Below are 22061 nucleotides of genomic sequence, written 5' to 3'. Positions count from 1 at the left end.
GCCATGCTGTAAATTTGGAGGTTGTCGCCGTCTCCTCCTTGACCACGGAGTCGTGGATCAGGAAACAGCAGCGTGTCCCTGGAGAGCGCTGGGCATGTGGTTCGGCCCCTTTTACGCAGCCAAATTCAGGAACAGGAACAGCAGTTCAGCAGCGTCAAGATTCCCAGACACGTCAATTGCGCAGAAGATACCGGAAACACGTATGGGTGACCCTTCAAATTAATAAGTCGTGGAAAAAGGGTTCAGCGCGAATACTCATTGGACAAACTGATAACGACTTTTTTTTTTCTTTTTCGGATAATAACACACTGTGCTCTGCGATTGTGATTGGGGTCGTTTTGAAAGGTTGCAGGATTATCTCATATTCCAAATATGCCTAAATGTACACAGACCTGAACGTTGAAATTTCATTCCTGATAAATATATTTTAATTTAATTAAATAGTTAATTATATTTATACTAAATAAAACCCGAATTAAACCCTTCTGGGTTTATTCAAACATCTTTCACGATGGAAATCCCTGCAGCACTCTGCATCTGGGCTTTTATTTTGAAAACACAAAAAGGATAACTGTGCATGAATTGACAGTGGCGCGCTCTCGTCTCTCAGTGTGTGTGTGTGTGTGTGTGTGTGTGTGTGTGTGTGTGTGTGTGTGTGATCGCGTTTACTCCCATTTCTCTGTGTCTATGCGTCGACGTCTGCGCTCCCTCAGTCTGCTGCTGCTGCACATCCACAGCGGAGCCACCACGCCGAGGAGGCGGACCGATCGTAGCTACACCTCGGCCAGCGGTGCTGGGTCATAGCGCTGGTGGAGGAGGGGGGGTGGCAGCACAGCGCACTCCTTACCCTTCCTAAACCGTGCACAGCCGCAAGCATTGAGGACACCATCACCTCGACGCGTCCTGGAGTAGTTTTGGTTTTCGTCCAGACGCACCAAGTTGCAGCTGCAGAGGCGCACTTTTCCCCGTGGCTCCTCTCTCCTTTTGCGCTCACAATCCGACATGGAAGATGGTCCGTCTTCAACAAGCTGTTTCAGAAGGTTAACGGACTGTTTCCTGGGCGCAAGTAGGTCTTTTTTTATTAGCACTTCCAGCGTGTAAAAGAAAAAAATAATAATAATAAAACAGCTGAAATTGACCAAAAAGTAGAAACCGCGCTGACTTCCAGTAACTGTGCAGCAGAACGCAAAACATGTGCTTATCTGGGATGAATTATTTCTACTGGGGCTGCATGCGTATACGTTATTTATCTATATGAATGCCGAAGTTTATGAATGACTGATTAATAGCTGAACGGGAAAGTTGGGGGGCTCAGTTGGATGGACTGAATGAAGGAAGTAATTGTGCCTGTACGTACTTTTTAAATAAGACACAGAGCGCGGTTACGAATCCCATCTCGGTTCTCAGTTGATCTGTCGCGGGGGGGACAGTCAGCAGTTCTGCAATAAGACATGGCAACAAAAAAAAAAAAGTCTACAGCTCGAGAATGAGTCAGGACAGAAAGTGTTTACTCAACCAGAAAAGAAATCTTAAATATATTCTTGTATTGTTGTATATGAGTTTGTATGAGTTCAGATTTATTGTGCCCTTGCATTTGATTATAGTATCATAATTAAATTATTATTGCACTCATAACTAATATTCATATAACACTCAGAATTATTATTCTGATTCTATATTGTGTGTAAAACTAAAATAAATTCTGAGTCACTTTTTTTAAATGTACTATTAAAGTTAGAGACAGGTGTCCTCAACACTGCTGTGATTAAATATTTTAAATAGATTAGAAATTGTTGCCAGGATAGGAAAAAAAAACATGCAGAAACATAAGTGATTAAAGTGTTAGTTTTCTGTCTCTCCGGTAAATGTTCTCCTACATGCAGCCCTGAGTCTTTGTTGCAGTTTATTTTGTATATAGTGAAAATATACATATATTTATTTGAAAAAAAAGAAAAAAAAACTTTTTCATGTTAGTAATAGTGCTGGAGGAGCTTCAGCTTCAGAATAACCATGATGTATCTGTTTTTTTGTTTTGTTTTTTGTGTAGCTGACACTGTGTGTTTGGCCCATGAATAATGTCAGTGACTGCAGTTGTTTCAGTGGCACCTCGAGTGACCTTTAGTGGCGACCCTGTAATAACAAGTTAGCAGTTTGGGGCCTGGGATACCGGATGATGCCAAAGTACACACATAGCAATAAACTGCAGTCATGGAATGTATTATTGAGGTACGGTATGGAGGTATTCTGCCATCACATTGACCAAAAAAGGACAAGAATTTTAGATTTCACAAAGCTTCCCAAAAAACGGGTGGACGTAGTCGAGTACCTGAAAGTAATATCTGCTGGGGAACGCAGCTGCATGCTGTTTCTAATACACCAGTCATTCACAAAAGAGAGTGAGAAAAAAGTCCGGTGTGGGCTATCCACTTCCACGTCCGTCATGGCTGTTTCTGTGAGTACCGGTCGCCACGTTTATTCTGCTCCCTCGTTCAAACGTCTGGGTTAAATCTAGGATAAACTTGGCACACTGTTTGCTCTCTCACTGCATTGTTTCACTTTTGACCAGTTTGGGATTGGGGGAATCATTGCATTATACTCCGTCCAAAGATTTTGACGTTGACAAAAACACACAGACGCGCGCAATTTCTGGAGCATAATACGAGCGCGTCATGTGCCGTATGCTTTTCGAGCACTGTTGACATAGACTGCTTTCTACAAATAACAGACATGTGATAGATCTCTTTAAGTGTGTCCAGCACGAAGCGGTGACGCACTTTTTATATCTGGCAACTTATGGCATTTTTAACTTCCCATCCTTGTCATTTCTGAAATGACACCGGTTGCTGGACTGTCCACCCTGAAGAAACAGCCTCCAGCTTATCAAGACAACATGTTGACTCATTCCCTCCCTAGTCGCTCGTATAAATCTGAGCAATTAGATATTATTTTGTGGGAAAACATACATGCGCGTGTGTGTGAGTGTGCGTTTGTAGGGATTGTTTGTGGATATATTTGGGCAGAGGTTAGTCAGGGTCAGCCCTAATGTGATCTCGCAGGCATGTTCAAAAGTGGTTGTCGATGAATTGCTTAACTCACTGAAGAAGGCTGCATTGTCAGGCAGGAAGTGCTCGCGCTGGACATTTCCTGCCCCACCGCATGCCTTCTCTCTCACAGCGAGGACTTCTCCCAGCGCGGTCATTAAACATACAGTATAAGTACATGTAGCACTTGATATGATTGGAAGATGAAAATGAAAGTCTGATTGAAATTTGAATGATTAAATAATTCCAGACGGGCCAGAGCGCGGGCCAAGACGTTCCTCTTTGTGATTTGTCTTCAGTGTTGATTTAAACTCTTAGGAAATTCTAGCCAAAGAAAATTAGCTTGTTATGCAGTTTGAACCCTTTTTTATATCACGATCTGTGCAGGACTGGATCGGTGCCAGGGCACAGTGCACAATCTGAGCGGTGAAACAGATGACATTCTCCTCAAGGCGTCCATTGACCCTTTGTCAGCTTGTCATGTGTTGGTATGGGAAAAGGCCACATGCATGTAGATTTCTTTACAACTTGTCCTTGTGTCAAGGCTCATAAAAGAACACGGTGCTGGAGAAGATGCAAGGATCTGTGGTTCTCATTACCGGGTCCCCATTGGCCCCTCTGCAGAGCGGCTGCAGAGTTCAGCATCAGAACAGATGTGGAGTGGGGAACATGACCCCTGATTACTGATGTTGCTCTGGGGGGAACGCAGCGCTACATCAAACCGGTGATTCAGGCACAGCGTTCGCTCCAAGACAGCAACTTTACTGTTAAGGCTCAGTATCAGTGACGTTGTAGGATGTGTGATCTACCACCTCTGGCTGTCGTTCAGTTTCCGTTCGCTCAAGAAAATGCACAAAAATGTTTTCAGTTTGTAAGTTGAGTTGAAGGTTGAACTGCTTTGCCGTCTGTGACTGCAGTCACAGAGCTCGACTGCCACCCCGCTGTTAGCTCTCTGGATCAAGCGTCATGCTTTATCTGCAGCTCAGTTGGTCATTTATAGCCCTTTCCCCTTTACGTGTAACGACCTGCGCCGTAGAAGTGGAAATAATGCAAATTACATTTCCATGGAAATCTCCCTCTCTTGTTTCTGTCAGGTGTGAGGTGTGAGCTCGCATGTTTGCGCACAGAGTTTGTTTTCATCGTGTGTGGGCGTGTCTCAGAAAGTGATGGAACTGCAGTCAAGGTCTGTGGTGAAACAGCGTTTTCTTAATTTGACACCCTTTCACTCGCCGGCGTATTGATTTAGCTTAACCGGTCACCTCACCCTTGGCTGCCGTGGAATGCGAGGGGATGGGGTGGGCGTATATGCTGTGTGTTCACCTGCGTGCGTACGCACACATGCCCGGGCTCACAGGCACAGGCTCAATGAATAAATGAGTGAGCAGTGGGAGACGAGGCCAAGCATTTTCATTTTCAGTGTTCGCTCTTTGCCGCTCACTGAATGTCAGTGTTGGACGCTGTGCTCCAGCCCTCCCATAGATAAGATAAGAACCACATGCTCTTCCCACCTCCTGGCAAGGGAGTCCCAGGCGGACCTGCTGACGCACGCACCCCCCTCCTCCCCTTTCCTGCCTCAGCCTCATGTCAGGAAAGTGAAAAGTAGTACCTTGGCAGCTTGCCCTTGACTCTCTGCCAGAAGGAGTGCGCTTCAAGAGAAGTGGTCTTTTCCCTTTTTCTCTCATGTGCATTTTTCATCCATGTGTTGCAGAGGAGGAACATCTTGCTCACTAAACATCTGCACTGCCGGGGTCGGCCTCTGCTGCTGACGCTGACGCTGCTCAACGTTGCGAAGACACACTTTCGTTCTCGCTCAGGCACCGTCACATGGCACGGACATCTAACTGCTTCATAGTGGGAAAAACTATGATGATGGATGGAGACAGGGTGGAGCTGGTCATTGTTTTTAGCAGCTCTGTAAATAGTCCTTTATCTGCATGTGTCAGTTTATTGTTTCATGCCTTTTCTTTGGTGGTCCTTTCAGGAATTGAAAATCTTACGTAGCCAGGATTTTGAATACACCAACCAGTCCTCATTTGTATTTGATTTGATTTGATTTATACACTGATCAACACTGATTAACTACCGTGGCCTCTTTCCTTCAATTAACTCTCTCTGAGTAAACCTCGTTAAACAGCCCTTTCCTCTTGTTTAGTAAGGTTTATTGCTTCCAGCAAGCTTCACCTTAAGCTTAACCATCTCTGCCTGAAACGTTCTCAGGCTGCTCTGGTGGTGGTGGGGATGGATTGAATTAACCTGACGGGCTGAATTCAGGGCAAAAAGTCTCAATTCAAAATTCAAAAACTATAGCTAGCTGTGTCCTTGTGTCGTCGAACCGCTCGCATGCTCATATGTTGGACGTTTTTGTGCTTAAACGGAACTGAAAGTAATTGTAATTTCAAACCATTTCAATTGTCGTAACAATTGTTTTTACAGTACACATTTTAAATATTGCATTATTAAAAGGTTAATTATCAGGACTTCTAATGCTAATACTACAGTTGGAATCATTTTGACTTTTTGTAGTCCACTGGGCCAAACATTTTGGTGCATTCAGATTCAGTCTTTCAAGACTGAAAAACTGTTTGGTTTTGTAATAATCTTACATCATATTGGTTTCTAGAAAATTGTAAAGGCTGAATGAACAATTATTGGACCAAAAAAACAAAGGGAAAATAAATTGACCAACAGTGGAAGTTGGTTTAAAAAAAAAAAAAAGAGAACCGTATTAAGAGTCTAAAGGCCAATCCAGCGCTCTGATCCTCACTTCTCGGATGACGCGAAGTGGTGATATGGAGTGTTAATTTGAAACGTTGACAGCGAGAGGCTCTGAATTTTCAAATCAAACTAAATTTAAATTTAAAAAGAGATGGCTGTGGATGCAGAGGGAGAAATGTGGCCTTTCTTCACAAGAGTTTCTTTTCCTATTCGATAAAGGAGTGTAAATGCACTCCCCTCCTGTGTGCCACTGTGGACCTGCAAAGCATCCTATTATGACTTCTGACATATGTAACTCGCATTGTGTCAGGTTTCTTTCCAACCAATACTCGTTTCCATACTTTGAAGTTTAAATCTACTGAACTGATACCTACTGAAAGGGCATTTCACTATAAGATGGAGTGAATTACAGTTTACGGCATCTCTACAAGCCATTAACTTTTCCATATAAAATCAGAGCATGCCAAATTGATTTCCTTAATAAAAGAGCTCATAAACTCCAATTGTAACACCCAAGGATTTATTGTTTTGAAGCTTTTTCGGGCTGTTTTGATGCCTGGAATTCTGCATTAATACCCCACACTGGTGCTGACGCTATATAAAATGTCCAGCTCACGGTATTTGTAAATGAACTTCCTGTGAAACGGGGGCACGTTCAGAATGAAACTTGGATGTGAGAGTGCAGAGAGCCAGACAGACTGTGACTGGTTTTGGTCTTCCCTTTCCAGGCCCAGGGTGTGGTGTCGAGATAAGTGTTATGCAACAATACCTCACTGCATGTACTCAGTTTTTACACAGGAAGCCCAAGTCTGAGTCAGTCACCAATATCTCTGCCAACTGGGCTTCAGCCACTCACAATCATGCTGCTCAACAAACTGCTTCCCGCCTATATGTTTGTCTGAATGAGCAACTTCCATTGACTCAAATATATTAAGAACAGAAGAGGGGACAGTTCCTTATACTTAAATGCTGTACTTATGTCATTTTCAGGACTTAAAACGTGCTCTACTGCTATTTTTATTTACCAGATTTATCCAACACAAAATCAAGACTTTACATAAAAATTAAAACATGCGACACATTGAAACTAAAACGCCCCTTTACAATATGCTGTGACATTTTCCCTTTAGACCTCTAAAAAAGCTTTTTCTTCCATCTTACTACATACATGGCCTCACAAGCTATATGACAGCAGTAAGATTGCATGTGTGCATTGGGGAAATTATTGATAACTGGATAAATACAGTTTAAATTCTTCCTTTCAATGTGTATTTTACAGGTATTGTTACACGCGTACGATATCTGAATATGTACACCACTGTTCTTAAAGCATAAGCATGCAAAGTTACCCCCTGCTCCAAACTTTACAGAATCTAAATAAATAAAAGACATAAATTGAAATAAAATTAAGTCAGCGTCTTCCAGGATGTCATGGTCCAAGGACAAGAGATGGGTTTTAAGAAGTGACTTAAAAACTGAGTAGACGTAGATTAGTAGATTTAATATGTAAAGGCAAGTTTTGATTTGATAGTCTTTATTTCGAACATGCATGTAATGAAAGCAAAGTAAAAAAAATAAAACAGATAAAAAAAAAAACACAAAAATTGTGAAAAACAAAAGACCAGAACAGGTAGTAGACAAATAAATAAAAAATAAATGAAAAGCAGAGACTGTTGCCACAATCATCTCACAATTGACATTATACAATCTAATGTTGTGAATATAAAACTATTCTACATGGAAAAACGGATGAAAATGCAAGTTAAACAGAAGTTGCAATACCATTGATGACCACTAGGCTACTCCTTTAAATCTCCTCTCTTCCTCTGATCCTGTTGAAAGTAATAGTTAAGTAGATATTAGGAAGGAGACATATGTCTGGAGGCATACCTGGTTGACATGTTTAGTCTGGAGTGACCTTCAGTTTCTGGGTCGTATCTACCTCTCGGTCCTCCCCAGATCTTCCCTTTTGTCTAAATATGATGACGAAGATAGCATCCTCCATATGGTGGTACTATTGGTACTAATGGTTATGTCTGAATTAATATACAAACTATAAGGAAGAGCTACCTACTCTGGCAGAAAGTACATGGACTGGCCTTAGAAGAAATAAAAAGGAAGACAGTGATTTGTAATTTTCATTCATTTTGGGGTTTATAGTTTAATGTGTCAGGCATATTTTTCTATTATTGTCTTCTGCAGCTTTGGCCCCAGTAGAAGGATTTTTTTTTCTGAGGTTTGACAAAATGAAAACAAAAAACTAGACTAAAACTAAAACTGGTCAAAGCCAGTGACCAAGCCATCGCCTTTACCACAGCAGTCTCTCTCTGTCTTCTGATTGACTGAGCTCATGTGGTTCCCAGTGGGGTTAACCATTCCGGACCACAGCATGTGGGACAGATCTGGCTGCACCTTTTGATTAGCCGCTGTAGTCGCAGGCCCGGGATACACTGACGCATATCCCACAGCTCCGAGTGTCACTGCGGTCACATTAGGTTGAGCTGTGGCTCTAAAGACTTCAGAGGGAATCAGAGGGAAAGCTTCTAAGGTTCGACAGAAAGGAGCAGGAATGTTCAGAAAAAAGCGCCATCAATCACCATCAAGCTGCAATATAGTGGCTGTTGGGACAAACCAGTCATTCCTCCGACCTCTTTTTCCAAAACGCGCTAATAGAGATTGACGATATTTGCGTTTTTGACTTCTTTTTGCACCGAAGCAGTGATTTGTTTCTTCTGAACTGATGCACATGAAGGTAATAATTACGAGTCTAGGTTGATGCTTAGAGCAGATGCAGACAGTGCCTCACTGGTGCTGTAGCAATTTATTCACAAGCTTGCTTTAAAATGCTTCCGCCCAGCAAATTCTTTTTAAAAATAATTTCAACAAAACAAAAGGTTTTAAACATATTTGTTCTTGCATTTCTCTGGGGGATGCGGTTCCTGTCCCGTCCTGCACGCTGCATTCAATTCATGCATCATAATATTGAATTATATGGTCATATGTCTTCTCTGTAAACATGAATTACCCTAACTTTTAAAGAGTGCATTATGTGATCATGCAAAGCCTGATTCAGGTGATTCCTCTGTGAAGAAACAACATCATCGTTGCTCCATGTCCCTGAAACACCTGCTTTCTGCCTGAAATACACGCTGCAGCATCCAGCGGGTATTCATCCACGTCTGAAAATAGTTCCTCGGCAAAAGTAATATTAACGCGGAATAAATAATATTTTCTAAAAGCTGCAATGTCAGGATATTTCGGAAAATTATATTGGATTTTATTTTTGAAAAATATGTAAGGCTCTAGCCCTGTTTTTAGATTTATGTCTTCAGTAGAAACAAATGGGCCCTGTGTTGACAGCCACAGACGCGCTAGGGGAGCCAAAAAGTTTAACACAGGGTTCATTTTCTTCTTGTTTTTTTTTTTTCGAGTGACGTGAGCAGAGGAACAAAAATAGAGAAGAATATAGCGAGCATTGTTCTTTAAGCAAATATTGGCTGGATAATGATTGGCTGACACATATTCTGTTTGGTGCTCCCCGCTGTTCACGCTGTTTCCCTTCACATTCTTTTATGCTTCTTCTCAAAAGTCCATCAGGCGATGAAAAGGATTAATGATGGAGTTTGAGGAAGAAGAGAGAGAAAAAAAAAACAAAAACAGCGGCTGCTCGACAAAGTCGCCGGTTGCTCTTTCTTTGCTCCCCTTTTCACGGTTTCTACTACTGCCAGTGAGCAGTTTTAAAGGCGCCCAGAATACGGCTCTGTCAACCGTTAAACGCCCGTTGCAGAATTCTTATCTCTGCTCTTTGTTCTTGCCCCATGGATATAGGACATTTGACTATTTTTGTTCATGTGCACACATATGATTGCTAAATAATTTTCCTTTCACACAAAACTTGTATTCATAAATTTATGCAGCATCATGTTTTTTTTCTCCTTCTTGTAGCGGCTCTAATCACAGTGCCGTCTTTGTGTTCCAAATAGGACGCCGTTGTGAGGGTCTTTTGCAGGGCTTCTATTTTACTCCTCTCTGTGTGTCCCCTGCAGCTCTCCTCGCCCCACCCCTCCACCACCCCTTAACTTTCCCTGATTTATTAAGCTGTATTCTGCCGATGTGCGTCAGAGCTGGCCAGGAGTCTCGTGAGGCGTTCCTCTCCTGAAGAGCTGTGTCTCGTGTCTGGACAGCGTCAGACCGCAGCGTCCTCCATCCCTTCGCCTCACCCCCACCTCTGTTTGCCTTATTTGCCTTCGACCACAAGCCTGCTCGACCTGTACACGCATACATCGGGGTGGGAGGGGGGTGTGATAGACTAAAAGAGTAGCTGTGGTTATCAGGAGAGCTGTGATCCTAAATTTAAATGATAATAGATTTTCTTTTTCTTTTTTTTCTTTTCACCTGAAGTGCAGTTTTATCTCTTGCATCTTGTTTTATTTAGTCTGTCCCCCCTACTGTTGAGTCGTCCACAAGCGTCTGTGGCCATTCACTACCCTGATGTTCATACAGGATATGTGGCAGACGTCTCACTTTGTAATATTTTCATACCCCGTGTGTATGTGTGCGTGTGTGTATGTGAGCGGATCTGGTGCCAGAACACATGCCTCCCAGCTGCATGTCCTCCTGTGATTCATACTTGAAGGGAGTCTACACAGATGCTCCTGATAACCAGACATTTAGCGAGAGAGCAGTGTAAAAATGATCAGGGCTGTCTGGATACAGCGGCCTTTCTTTTCACTATTATCTGATAGCAGATACTGTATAATAACTGTGTGCCTTGCCGTAAAATGTAAATTCAGCACGACCGTTTGTTTTTCTTCCCCGGGATTTATTACTTTCCGTTGCGTCTGATCTCAGCGTCGAGTTCGCTCACGACGAGGTGACGCCTCTTGGCTGAACGTAGGCAGCTACAAGTCTTTGTTTTAGACGCACACTCCATTTGTAACCTAAACATGATGGTTTCCTAGTGCATCATGACTGCCTCTCAGACGCCAGCGGGTGTATTAAAAACAACTTTGCCTCAACGATGGTCTGGCAAATGGCTTTTTTCCCTGACAACAAAGACAGTAAACAGCAGCACTTAGCGAGCTCTCAAGAACCTAATTGCCTATTAAGCACAATCGAGTCCTCCTTTATCCTGCTGCCTCTGTTGGGGGCTCCTATCCCTGGAGATACAGCTTTACAGTAAACATAAGTGAGCTAGCCCGGCTATCTGAGAGCTTTAGCTGTAACATAGGCTGCTGCTGCTGCTGCTGCTGCTGCTGCCGCCGCTCTCACCTCACAGTTAACAGAATGAAATGACCTTCGGCTGTGTCTAGTCTGTGCGTCTGTCTGGGTGACCTTTCACTGTGAGACATTACCTTCATCTCATGTCTTAAGTCTCTCTCATCTATATTTTTTTTGTAGAATTTTATGCAACATGTCTCGCCGCTAGTGTTTTTTTTTTTTCTTTTTTTGATTTTTTTTTACGATTTGCTTAGTCATGAGCAAAGTGAAGTGTGTAATTTGACGAACCAAAAAGGCGTCTCTTGTCTCCGCTCTCCAGGCTTGACAGATGAGAAAGTGAAGGCCTACCTCTCGCTGCACCCGCAGATGCTGGACGACTTCGTGTTGGAAAGTGTGAGTGCAGAGACGTTGGACAGATGGCTGAAGAGGAAGACCAGCAGCAGGCCTGCAGGTATCCACCCCCAGCACACACGCAAACAAACGCGCAGACACTGCCGTGGCTCTCGGGAACTCGCTGTGACATAACGATTGGATCAGCAGATTTCAGTGTCCTGACGCAGAGTTGTAATTTCCGTAAAAGTTTGCCTTAGTTAAATAGTTTTACTTTTTTTTTTTTTTTTAACTCAAACCATTCCATATGAGTTCCTGTTTTGCAAACCACAAACACAAGCTGCCTTGCAGCCAGTCATTTTGTCAGTTTCCTTTTATTGCACAAAAAAAATAAATAAATAAAACCTTTTTTTCAGTGACCATAGGATAACCAGATCTGAGTCGCAGTGCGCTTCTGCGGGTTGCATTTATTATTCTGGCCGTTTGCAGCGCAAATCACTCATCTTCACATGTGTCTCCTTTAATCGTCAGTGTGTGTGATAGACAGAAGAAAGGCGAAGGAGAGAGCGGGCCTGCCGGGTCTTTATGGGTCATTAGATGTGTTTGAGCGAACCGATTTGAGTTCGTGCCGTGCACTCCACACACAGCGGACTGTTTCTCAGACCAACCGCATCCATCAAGGGCCCACAGGGCTGGCACTCTGCCCAGTCGAGCTGCTGACGTCAGAGGCGACCTCCAGAGACATGCAGCCGGCTGAAGGGGGCCCAGGGGAGGGGTGGGGATGATGGTGGTAGTGGTGGTGCTGGTGGTGGGGGTAGTGCTGGCTCAGGGTGTGGGTGTGTTGAAGGAGGAAACTGGCAGAGGATGGATTTGTCACATTTTGGAGCTGCTTTCTCCATGAGGTATGCAGACAGCAGTGTTTGTTGCTGCCACGCAGAGACGTTAATTTCTCAAGTCCGAGCCTGTGTTTGAAACAGTTTCCTGTATGCAGTATATACAGTACGTGTGTGTGTGCGTGTTCAGCTTGACAGATATCAAATACAGACCGGCATGTTAATAAATCCCGCTGGCGCCAAGTAGGAATAACTAATTTCACCCATGTTGTTCGGTGCTATGACGCCCGTGGAAAGCGGAATGTTGTTTTGCAAAACTTGATCACAGAGGTTCTGAGTTTTCCGCATTTCCGTGCATATATTTAATCAGGTTTCACTTGTCACATCAGTCATGAAGCTTAATTGCCTCATTACAAAGATCCCAATTTTTCAGCTCATAATTGACAACTCCAGTTGCTTTCAGAAGAGAATAAACTGTAAAGAGCAATTTTTTGTTTTAAAGTTTTTTTGTTTAATACCTCTGTTTTCGTCTTTTTTTTTTCAAAGCATGTTTTAGCATTTAAGATTTGTGTTTACCTCATTTCTATTTCGCCACCGGTCCCCATTTATTTCAGCCGAGTAGGAAAATCAATTTACAAAGATTGAAACTCGCTTGAATCACGTATCAAGTTCTAATTGTGCAGAAACTCAGCGCTGATTAATCTGGAAAGCCTGCGCTGCATTACCACGCAGACATAATATAAATCTGACCAAAGAAAACAGCAGACTTGATGTTCATCACAACGTTAATTTGCGAGGGTCAAATTTCAGGCTTCCGGAAATGCATGCTAAGAAGACGGGTTACAAGTGATGCAAAGTATATTACTGCCTCTAGTATGTGCAAAACTCCCGGTAAAGTGTTTATTTGGATGGAGAAACACAATTGGGGAGCAAGCGCAACAAGGCACAGCTACATGAGGTAATTAGAGTGATAAAACTGTTTTACATAGTGACAATAGCTGCTAGTGTCTAGACTGTCACTCTCTAAGATGCCTCTCACTGAAAGGCTTTTGGCGTCCAAATCGATCCCACGTATCATCTTTCGACTTACTTATTTTATGCACTTTGATTTAGTGATTTATTACGAACATGCAAATGATACGTATTCACGGGCCGTCAATACACTCTGCATTTACTTTTCCCAGAGTTGATTATGAAATGTACTTCTTAATGTAGTTCATGTTGTGCAAGTCATGCACATATTGCTTTAGGTGTGCGTGGCTTCAGTTTGCTTTAATGCAGTCTTTATTGACTACTCGTAGGGGAACTCCGCTACACAACAGGGTCTGTATACATGCAAACAGGTCTTCAGGGGTACTACTGCATGCGGGTAAAACAGATTTATATACGTCCCTTTGTGTCGAGATGCAGCGTGATTAATTGCCTCAAATGGCGTCACGTGAGCCGAGTAAGTGAGCCGAATTTCCCAAAATACTTTAGCTATTTATTGTTTTTTTTTTCATAACTTTGATGCAACAGCTCTTGCGCCGAGCGAGAGGGGACCAGTCGGTCATCAGCCTGACAGCTCTCTAATTGGGCCGCATGTCTCTCTCTGTGAGTTGATCAGTACATCACATCAGTAATGTCACTAAGTCCAATTCGTCTGTCAGGCCACCGTGAGCCGACGCTTTGGCACCACTTTCCTTTCAGCGACTTGTGTCCATTCAAATGACAGGCACGGGCTAATATCTGGTTCAGCGCACCGACTGGATGACAGTCACAGCGTTGCAGATGATGATCCAGGTTCGGTCCATGAGACGGACAGTGACTCTAATCCGTTCCCGATTGAAGGTTTTTTATTCTAAAGTTCAATTTCTATTATTTTTTTTATTTTTTTTTGCAGTGACACTCTTTGTTGCTCAGATTGAGATTTTTCATGAGTGCAGCAGCAGCAGCAGCAGGATTTGTCATCATGTGCTTGTCACTGAGATAACCACCGCTTCCTGGAAGCAGTCCCTGCAGCCAGACTCGTTCTCACTTATCATGTGATGGACAACATTGGATTACATAAATCAGTTATTCTGTGGATGTACACGCGAGTGTGTGTGTGTGTGTGTGAGTGTGAGAGAGAGAGAGAGTTTCATTGTACGGAGGCTGCATTACAGCCTGTAATTCCTGGCAAAAGCTTTCACATCTTCACACTTCTTATTCAGTTAAAGTCATATCACAAATGTATCTTATCATGGCAATCGGATTAGAGCTTTATCGTGCTGTCCTCTTGTTTTGATTTTTAATTACTGTATTTCCTGAACGTCTTGTGTTTACGTATCGAACCCAAGCTTCAGTTTTCGAGGCGGATGGGTCCTGGCGGTGCATTCGGAGGAGATCGGTTTCACTGAAAACATTTTCCCAGAATGCTGCCGATGTCATTTAACCATCGCACCTCTCTTGGCCAGTGTCACACTGCCAATGTTTACTTCACACCACACTCTGTCACAGGCTAATTAATAAATCCCAAACCTTCTGCTGCGCCCAACCAGAGGCCCCTCGTTGCTGACGAGTGCAGTGTCTCGTGCGGTCGCACACACACACGCAGACACTGCATATGTAAAGACTCCCTCTGTTAGCCCAAGCTTTTGTAGTTCTGGAAGTTCTCCTCGACAAGTCAAGTGGAAGTCTGAATGAAGCCGTTGTGAACGAAAAGTAGATTACATTCGCTGACTTGATGATTTTTCACATTTTAAATTAAGTTTGCAGTCAATGAATTATGACAAATTGCTAGTCTATATCAATAGAACCTAGATCACCCTTTCAGATTATTTGTTTTATCCAAAGAAGTATTCAGTTGACTCCATTCCCACTACATTGCTAAAGCAGCTAACAGAAAGTGTGTTTTGATCAAAGAGTAACTTAATCAATTTCTTCTGTTGATAAATCTAGTCATCACTTCAGCGCTGCAAAATATCCGTGACAATGCTGACTGCCTGCCTGATTAGTAATGGAGATTTTTGTGGAAGAGTGTGTGTGTCTCTGGCCTTTCGGGCCTGAACTCCAGAGGGCAATAGTTGGGCTGAGCTGTTAAGCAGCTGATACTGTTTCTCAGATGTGTTTTAAAGGGCCAGTCACAAGCAGACAATGCCGTGCTTGTGTAGCAGAACCTCATACCCCACCACTGTGATAAGAGAGCTGTCTCACCTGCAGGGCTTTCCATCAGGAGGAAGGAGGAGGAGGAGGCCTCCTCTTCAGTGCTGAAGAAAGGTGCATGATATAAAACTAAAATAATATGCCGAAGAAACGTCTCATTGTCTGAAAAAGTAAAAAAGTCTGCTGAGTTGTTGTTAACTGTCCCAAATTTAAAAGAACTACATGAAAAGGCAAACGGAGGACTGGCCTGTAGGTAAACGGGCGGCGTGGCACAGGCGAAGGCTGCTGCTGCTCTTGGCAGGTGCACTTCCTGCATGCAGCAGGTCGATGCAGGACAACCACTAGGTCGACACATATTGACCGCTGAGTCACTGCTAGCTGACCGTCCTGCGGGAGACTGTGTATCTGTGGCGGCAGATCAATAAAGCGCCCATCAAGTATCGTACACATTCGACCCAGCTTACTGAGAGATTTTTTCCTGTGAAAGGCCTTTGCCACGAGCATCTATCTATCTATCTATCTATCTATCTATCTATCTATCTATCTATCTATCTATCTATCTTAGCCTTTAAAACATTACTTTCCTCACTCTTTTTTTTTTTTCTTTAGAAAAGCTTACTTCCTAAGGTAGACTTTCTCATCCGATCCACGGCAAATAATTCTAATATATAATTTCACTGTTCAAATCCGGAAATAGTTTTATATCAGGTCAAGAAAAATAGCAGCTAATTCTCTAAACCAGAGTGAGACGTCTAGTGGCAGAAGCTAACTCAGCTCAATCTTTCAACTCAGCCGAATCTTAAGAGCTAAACCAGATCCAGATATAAATAATGTCATGATGTGTCAGTATGTTCAAAAGTGTAACTAACAATTCTCTTAAACGATGATGGAACCCATAAATCTGCAACAAGTGGAAGGTTTAATTGCGCACCGTGAAATCAATGCGCTATTCTTACGTGGTGTGAAAAGGCTTCTTGCTGTTATGATTGTGTATAACAAGAATGACTTTTGAAATCAGGCCTCAGGAGAGGGCGGTCTAACGTCTAACGTCGCACTGATCTGTCAATTTTACCGTTGCTGATTTATTTTTATTTTTTGTGTCACTATTTTCACCTTTATATAGGGGTGTGGCCAATGAATATAATATCTGTTTAGTCAACTGTATCTTTTACAATCTATTGGCTCAAGTTGTTCTAGTTGAGAGGAAGTTTAAACAGAGTGATAAAGGAGCTCCTCTCAGCCTCTGCTGGGTTTACGGGTTTCTAGATAGTTGTGTTTAGTGACCACTGCAGAGCCAGGTGGCTGTATGTTTTCTAAGAACATGTCCGCGCTCTCCTCTCGTGTTTACTAAAAGCACAGCGGGTCCTCGAAAATATGGGATGGTATTAACAGACTCCTGGTTTCTGACGTTGTGTGGTGATACAACACACAGACACCTGAAGCCTGAATACCTTCCCTCTCACCCCCCCAGGGAGTAATTAAGGTTAATCCCATGATGCACATGTGATGAAACAAAGATGTTAAAACGCGACGGTCGAATTCTTTGAAATAAACACTTTACATAAACAAAAAAAAAAAAAAAAAAAAGATCGTCACCAAACACGTACTACTGTGAATTCAAGCTACTTTCATGTTTCTAGGAAACACTGGGATGTGAGAGTCATGCCGGGCCTGCACCTGCTGAAGGTGGGTATGACTCTGCATACATACTTTGAAGAAACTTCTGGAACCGCTCCAACCGCCAGGCAACTAGTTCTGCACAGATTTTAAAAAGGCCCTTGCTTTCGTATGTCTGTGGTTTCCAGGCACAGGAAGCTTCTGCGTTTCACCTTACAGTCTTAAGTCTGCAAGTACAAACGACTACTTCCTGTTTGGCTCCTTATGCATTTTTGAGTGCGGCTCCTCTGGGGCTACTGCACATGAGAAGCTGGCAGAGATTTTGTGCAATAATATCCACTTCCTCTTTGAGGGTGATTGAGTTTCAGGGGACCATCAGATCCTGCTCGGAGGAATAACCTATGTCATCGTGTTAATGAGATCAATCAACAGATTTAATTGATTTTGAACTGTTTTTAAGAAGCAAGCTAACATTAGTCATTTTATGTGTGTGTGAATAGGGGTTCTTTCCCACGCCTGTACGTATATGTAAGCATTGCTGGAGTCATTTTAAAAGCAACACTTATGGATATAAATCTAATCTGATTAGTTTATGTCTTTTCTGTTTAGGGGTGTCGTACTCAAACAGCCGAATCCTGTCTAAGCAGTACTGCCACCGACTTTTCTCTTCAAAGAGATTTGTGTTTGAATATTTTAGGCCTCAACAAGTCATTACAAAAAAAGATTAAGTCTGAAGAAAGTAGTACTTTTTCCTTTTTTTTCAAGGGAGGTTTGAAGTCTTTTTCAAGTGCAGCTCTCTGTCCTCTGATTGACGTCACGCCCGACCAGGGGTTGACTCTAAAATAGGTCTCATGGCTAAGTTAGGAAACTCATAGCATACTGGAGGAATGTTTAAAACAACAAACAATGTTGCTGGCTGTAATCTCTTTCTTCACTTGTTCAAAGTGGTCGGTTTTCAAAGGAGGACCGGCTCGAGTCAGCATTTCAGCAAATGCTTCTAAAACCGGCCCAGCTTTTTGCATGGTTTGATCACATGAAAAATTATCAAAGAGATCAGAGTGTTTACTGTCCTTGTGCGCTGTTGACCCGTGTGTAAAAAAAAAAAAAAAAAAAAGTTGCTCGAGCTGTGTGAATGCCTTTATTTTCATCCCAAGTAGCACTCTCAGACTGAGACTGTAAGTCCAGAGACTGCTAGGATTGGCTCGATCTTTTATTGTTGTCACATACTTCAGTGCCTGCATCCAAAGACAATAGTCATATGTCTGCTGTCTCTCCAGCAGCCCGAAATCACACCAGGAATTTGCACTCGAGGCCACAAAATGTTGCACTTGTCAAGTTGAATGAATATGTCTCTTAATTCTGTTTTACAAGTGGCGTAATTTAAGCAAACGTCTCCCTGCATCAAGCAAATGAGGTATTCATCCATAATTTATAAGTAATGTGTGTTAATTCTTTAAATATGTCTTTTCCCCCCACTTTTTTTTTTTTCAATACTACTGGTGTGAGAACAGCATATGGTTTTGCTTATTTGCCGCTGTGGCCCTTTATAATCCATCAATGTGCGAATCCACTGCCGAGTGTCCGCCCAGTTTTCAAACAGCCAGGACAGATTTCTGTGTTGCTCAACAATGATTGCCCTCACATTTGCGTAGTAACTCGTGTTTACCGTGTGATCGTTTGATTATTTTGTATTTTGATGTGGCAGAAGGTCGTAAGAGTGCGCAGAGTTTACATGGGCAGTGGCGTCACTTAATTTCCCACAAGCTCATGAACAAAGCCTACATCAAATCCCGTTCACCGTAGTATGTGACTTTAGCCGTCGCTGTGCCCACAAGTGGTAATTAATGATAAATGCCAAAATTATGTTACACCCATGGTCACTGCATTTGTTGTAATAAAATATAAACATATTTTTTCAGAGCTCATCTACTCTAGCGGTTTTAGAACAACAGTATCCTCTGGTGTAGTTGCTCAGGGCTTCATCCTACAGCAAGATAATGACCCAAAACTTTAGTCCAAGCTATACCAGAACTACCTCAGGATAAAAACAAGATGGAAAGCTTGAAAACATGGAGCGGACCAGTGGACCAGTCTCTAGACTTTAACCCCGTGGAGCTGGTTTGTAATGAACTGGACAGAAAGAGTGAAAGCAAAGCACCCTACAAGTGCCACATAGTTCTGGGGACTTCTGCAAAAAACTGGGAAGAACTTCTCTGAAAAATATTTGATTTCCGTTTTAGAAAGTCACAACTGTGTGCACTGTGTTAAATCAACCTAAGATGGTCACTTTGGTGAGTTGAAGGTTTAGAACATATATTTTGGGTTGTGTGATTTTTTCTTAAAACTTCAGGTGTTTAATTGATCTGTGCTTTCATTTCAGAGTAAAATGAGACATTAAACTGCACATTTCAATAAAAAAAAAAAGATAGAAATACTGGAGTGTTAATAATATCAGGTAACGTCGTTATTTTTCTCTTTACAGATGACACATCAGCTAAAGAAGTCAGCAGGGTAAGTGCCAATTGCTTAATTTCATTTGTACATGACAAGACATCTTCAGTTCGCAGCTACAAACGGCGTGGAAGCCATGTTTATCCGACTGCACTGCGAAAAAAGGAATTTCAAGAGAGCAAAAAATCCTTGTATCAAAGAAATACATCTTATAAAAATTACTTATATCTTTACAAGAACTTTGTGATTTTTTAAAAAAATTTTGTCAAGCAAAAAAACCTTAACCTATTGGCAGGTTTTTTTTTTTCTTAATATAGGATTGAATATCAGAATAGTTTGCCTCTTTCTAGTCATGCTGTTTTTGCAGTGTGGAGTGTCCATCACTAAACAGATGGGGTGGTTAAGGACATGACCAGCAGCCACGTGCAACGCAGTATTTAGACTAATGCACATAGACGTGTCGACTAGTGTGACTCTATCCACTGACACGGGGGCAGGTGGGTCAGCGACTTCAGTTTGACCTTAAGAGGAGGTTAACAAGCCTGGGAGTCCCACCAGTCAGTCAGAACTGAGGAAGTGTTTAGAATGAATGAAGGAGTGTAGATGCCTCTGCTTCTGTCTTTCTTTAATAACGCACGAAATGGTTACAGGAAGATGCAGGAAGGTAGAGATAATTGCGAGCGTGTTAACCAGGCCAGGTCTCTGTTCCCACCAATATTAAATAGATACATAATACAGATGACAGTAATGTCCCTTGTAAATGTGTTTTGTGACCCAATGGGAAAAGTGCCTGGAAATTGTGGACGTCCCTTGCTACATTCTTGTTCACACCTTTGTCATTCGCGTCATTAGTAAAGGCGGGTGTCTGAACCCACAGCAGGGCCCTGAAGCCGAGTTGTAGAGACTTACACACAGGAATAAAAAGGTCCAGATGACCCTTCAGTGCGTCGTCCATATGTCTTTGCAAACAGGATGTGGGAGGATAGAACGCGTCCCGTGGGGGAAGATTTCTAGTGCGCCACTCTCCCTGCCGTCCTGTCCTCACCCGCTCAGAAGGCGCAGAAATAGACGGCTCTCTGGCCCCGTACAAGGCAGGAGGTCTGCCTCTTACATAACCACACTTTTAAGCTGAGGCTGAGCAGCAGAGCTTGCCAGGTCTCTAATCAGAACTGTGGGCTCCTGTGGCCTCCTCTCGGGACTGCTGAGGGGGATCCCTGAGCTAGAATGCAACGGTGAAGGGGAGTGTAAGGGTAATGTTATGATGAATGGTTTGCACTTTGTGAATGGCAAGCAGATAATCCTGTTTCATTCAAAAAAAAAAAAAAAAAAAAAATTGAGTTAGCGTTCTGCTGCAGTAACTCTAAACCGGATGCGGAACGGAATCCAGGTTGTTGTCAGGTTTTTCCTTTGTTGTAAGAATTTGCTGAATTTTGAAATTCAACTCCTGTGTTTATGCGAGACTGTGTAGTTGCAACTTTCTGTGTGTCTTGTGTCCAGCAGTACCAGGACACAAATATGCAGGGTGTGGTGTACGAACTCAACAGCTACATGGAGCAGCGCTTGGACACTGGAGGAGACAACAAACTCCTGCTCTATGAGTTGTGCAACATCATCAAAACAGGTGAAAGCAGGCGGAGATCACGCCAACACTGATTCGCCCAGCCTCGTCACGCTCGTGCCACAACCCCCGAAATGAATTGATTATGAAAAATGTTAATGAATAAACATGTCTCTATGAGCTTGGGGTCAAATACTCCAAATACCATGGCGGTAACTTAAAGGAGAGGAGTGGCATTTCTGTGGCGAAGAGGCTCAGAAACTGCGTAGCTTATTTATATAGTTCATAAAATATTGATTTAGTGATTGATTGGTTGAGCCGTTGCATGCTTTGGGCTGATATGATTGTATCTTAATGAGAGAACATGTCCAGGACTGGCGGAGTTTAATATTCTGTTTTCAAATAGGATCAGTTCACCCAAACCACACTACTCATTAACTTCTTGATCATTTGTGTATGGCTTGCTCCACCGGCCGCTCTGTTGCCACATTGTATAATAACATGATGACCTATATCTCAGTGTGAAATGGGACTGGAAAGGAGGACTGGGAATGAGATGAACTGGATGACAGTCAAAGCCCTCGGTCAGAGTACCATTGTTGTTATGTAGGACATTGTTTATAGTTTGTTATTAGATTGTAACTGGACTAATGTATCCTTGCCACAGATTTCCCTCTCATGTGCCTTTTTATTGTCGTACACATGAGAGTATATCATGGACATGAGCTGACCTGTGTGCCTCTTGTGTCCGCAGCAACAAAAGCTGATGGATTTGCACTTTACTTCTTGGGAGAATGCAACAATGTGAGTGCGCAGGACATTTGCTGGATATGCTTTACACACTAATGCATTTGTTTATACGTGGCATTTGTTTTTTTCTCCCGATTCTGCCTCACTTCCTGTTCACGTCTGTGCTTCTCACCAGAGTTTATGTTTATTCACTCCAACGGGCGCCAAGGATGGTCCTCCAAGCCTCATCCCCTCTGGCCCCATCGCATTTGGGACAACCATTGCCGCTCATGTTGCCAAGACTCGCAAAACACTGCTAGTAGAGGACATCATGGGGGTATGACTGTTGTCTTTTCAATCAGAACTGATTTATCTAAAACTGTACTGAACTGCACTTTTATAGTGTCGGATTACAGATGTATTTTTTTCCATCAGTCTGTCATC

At 42.7% G+C, this 22061-nt stretch overlaps 1 protein-coding gene across 6 annotated transcripts in view; it reads left to right on the top strand.

Moving 5' to 3' along the window:
- pde10a (phosphodiesterase 10A) overlaps nucleotides 1–22061 on the top strand; it is a 54081-nt gene that overhangs the window by 18851 nt on the left and 13169 nt on the right. For 4 of the 6 annotated variants that reach the window (XM_047603167.1, XM_047603166.1, XM_047603168.1 and 1 more), the window contains 5 exons: nucleotides 11296–11427; nucleotides 19362–19390; nucleotides 20828–20951; nucleotides 21643–21692; nucleotides 21814–21954. In XM_047603167.1, coding sequence (XP_047459123.1) covers nucleotides 11296–11427; nucleotides 19362–19390; nucleotides 20828–20951; nucleotides 21643–21692; nucleotides 21814–21954 — 476 coding nt within the window. Of the gene's footprint in view, nucleotides 1–673; nucleotides 1067–11295; nucleotides 11428–19361; nucleotides 19391–20827; nucleotides 20952–21642; nucleotides 21693–21813; nucleotides 21955–22061 lie in introns of those variants that run through there. The other 2 variants (XM_047603169.1, XM_047603171.1) reach the window with 2 other exon arrangements.

The sequence above is a fragment of the Mugil cephalus genome, chromosome 13 (assembly GCF_022458985.1).
Source record: "Mugil cephalus isolate CIBA_MC_2020 chromosome 13, CIBA_Mcephalus_1.1, whole genome shotgun sequence".
NCBI classification, from domain to species: Eukaryota; Metazoa; Chordata; class Actinopteri; order Mugiliformes; family Mugilidae; genus Mugil; species Mugil cephalus.
Note: the sequence above shows the minus strand (reverse complement) of the source record. Positions and strands in the feature narration are given on the sequence as shown.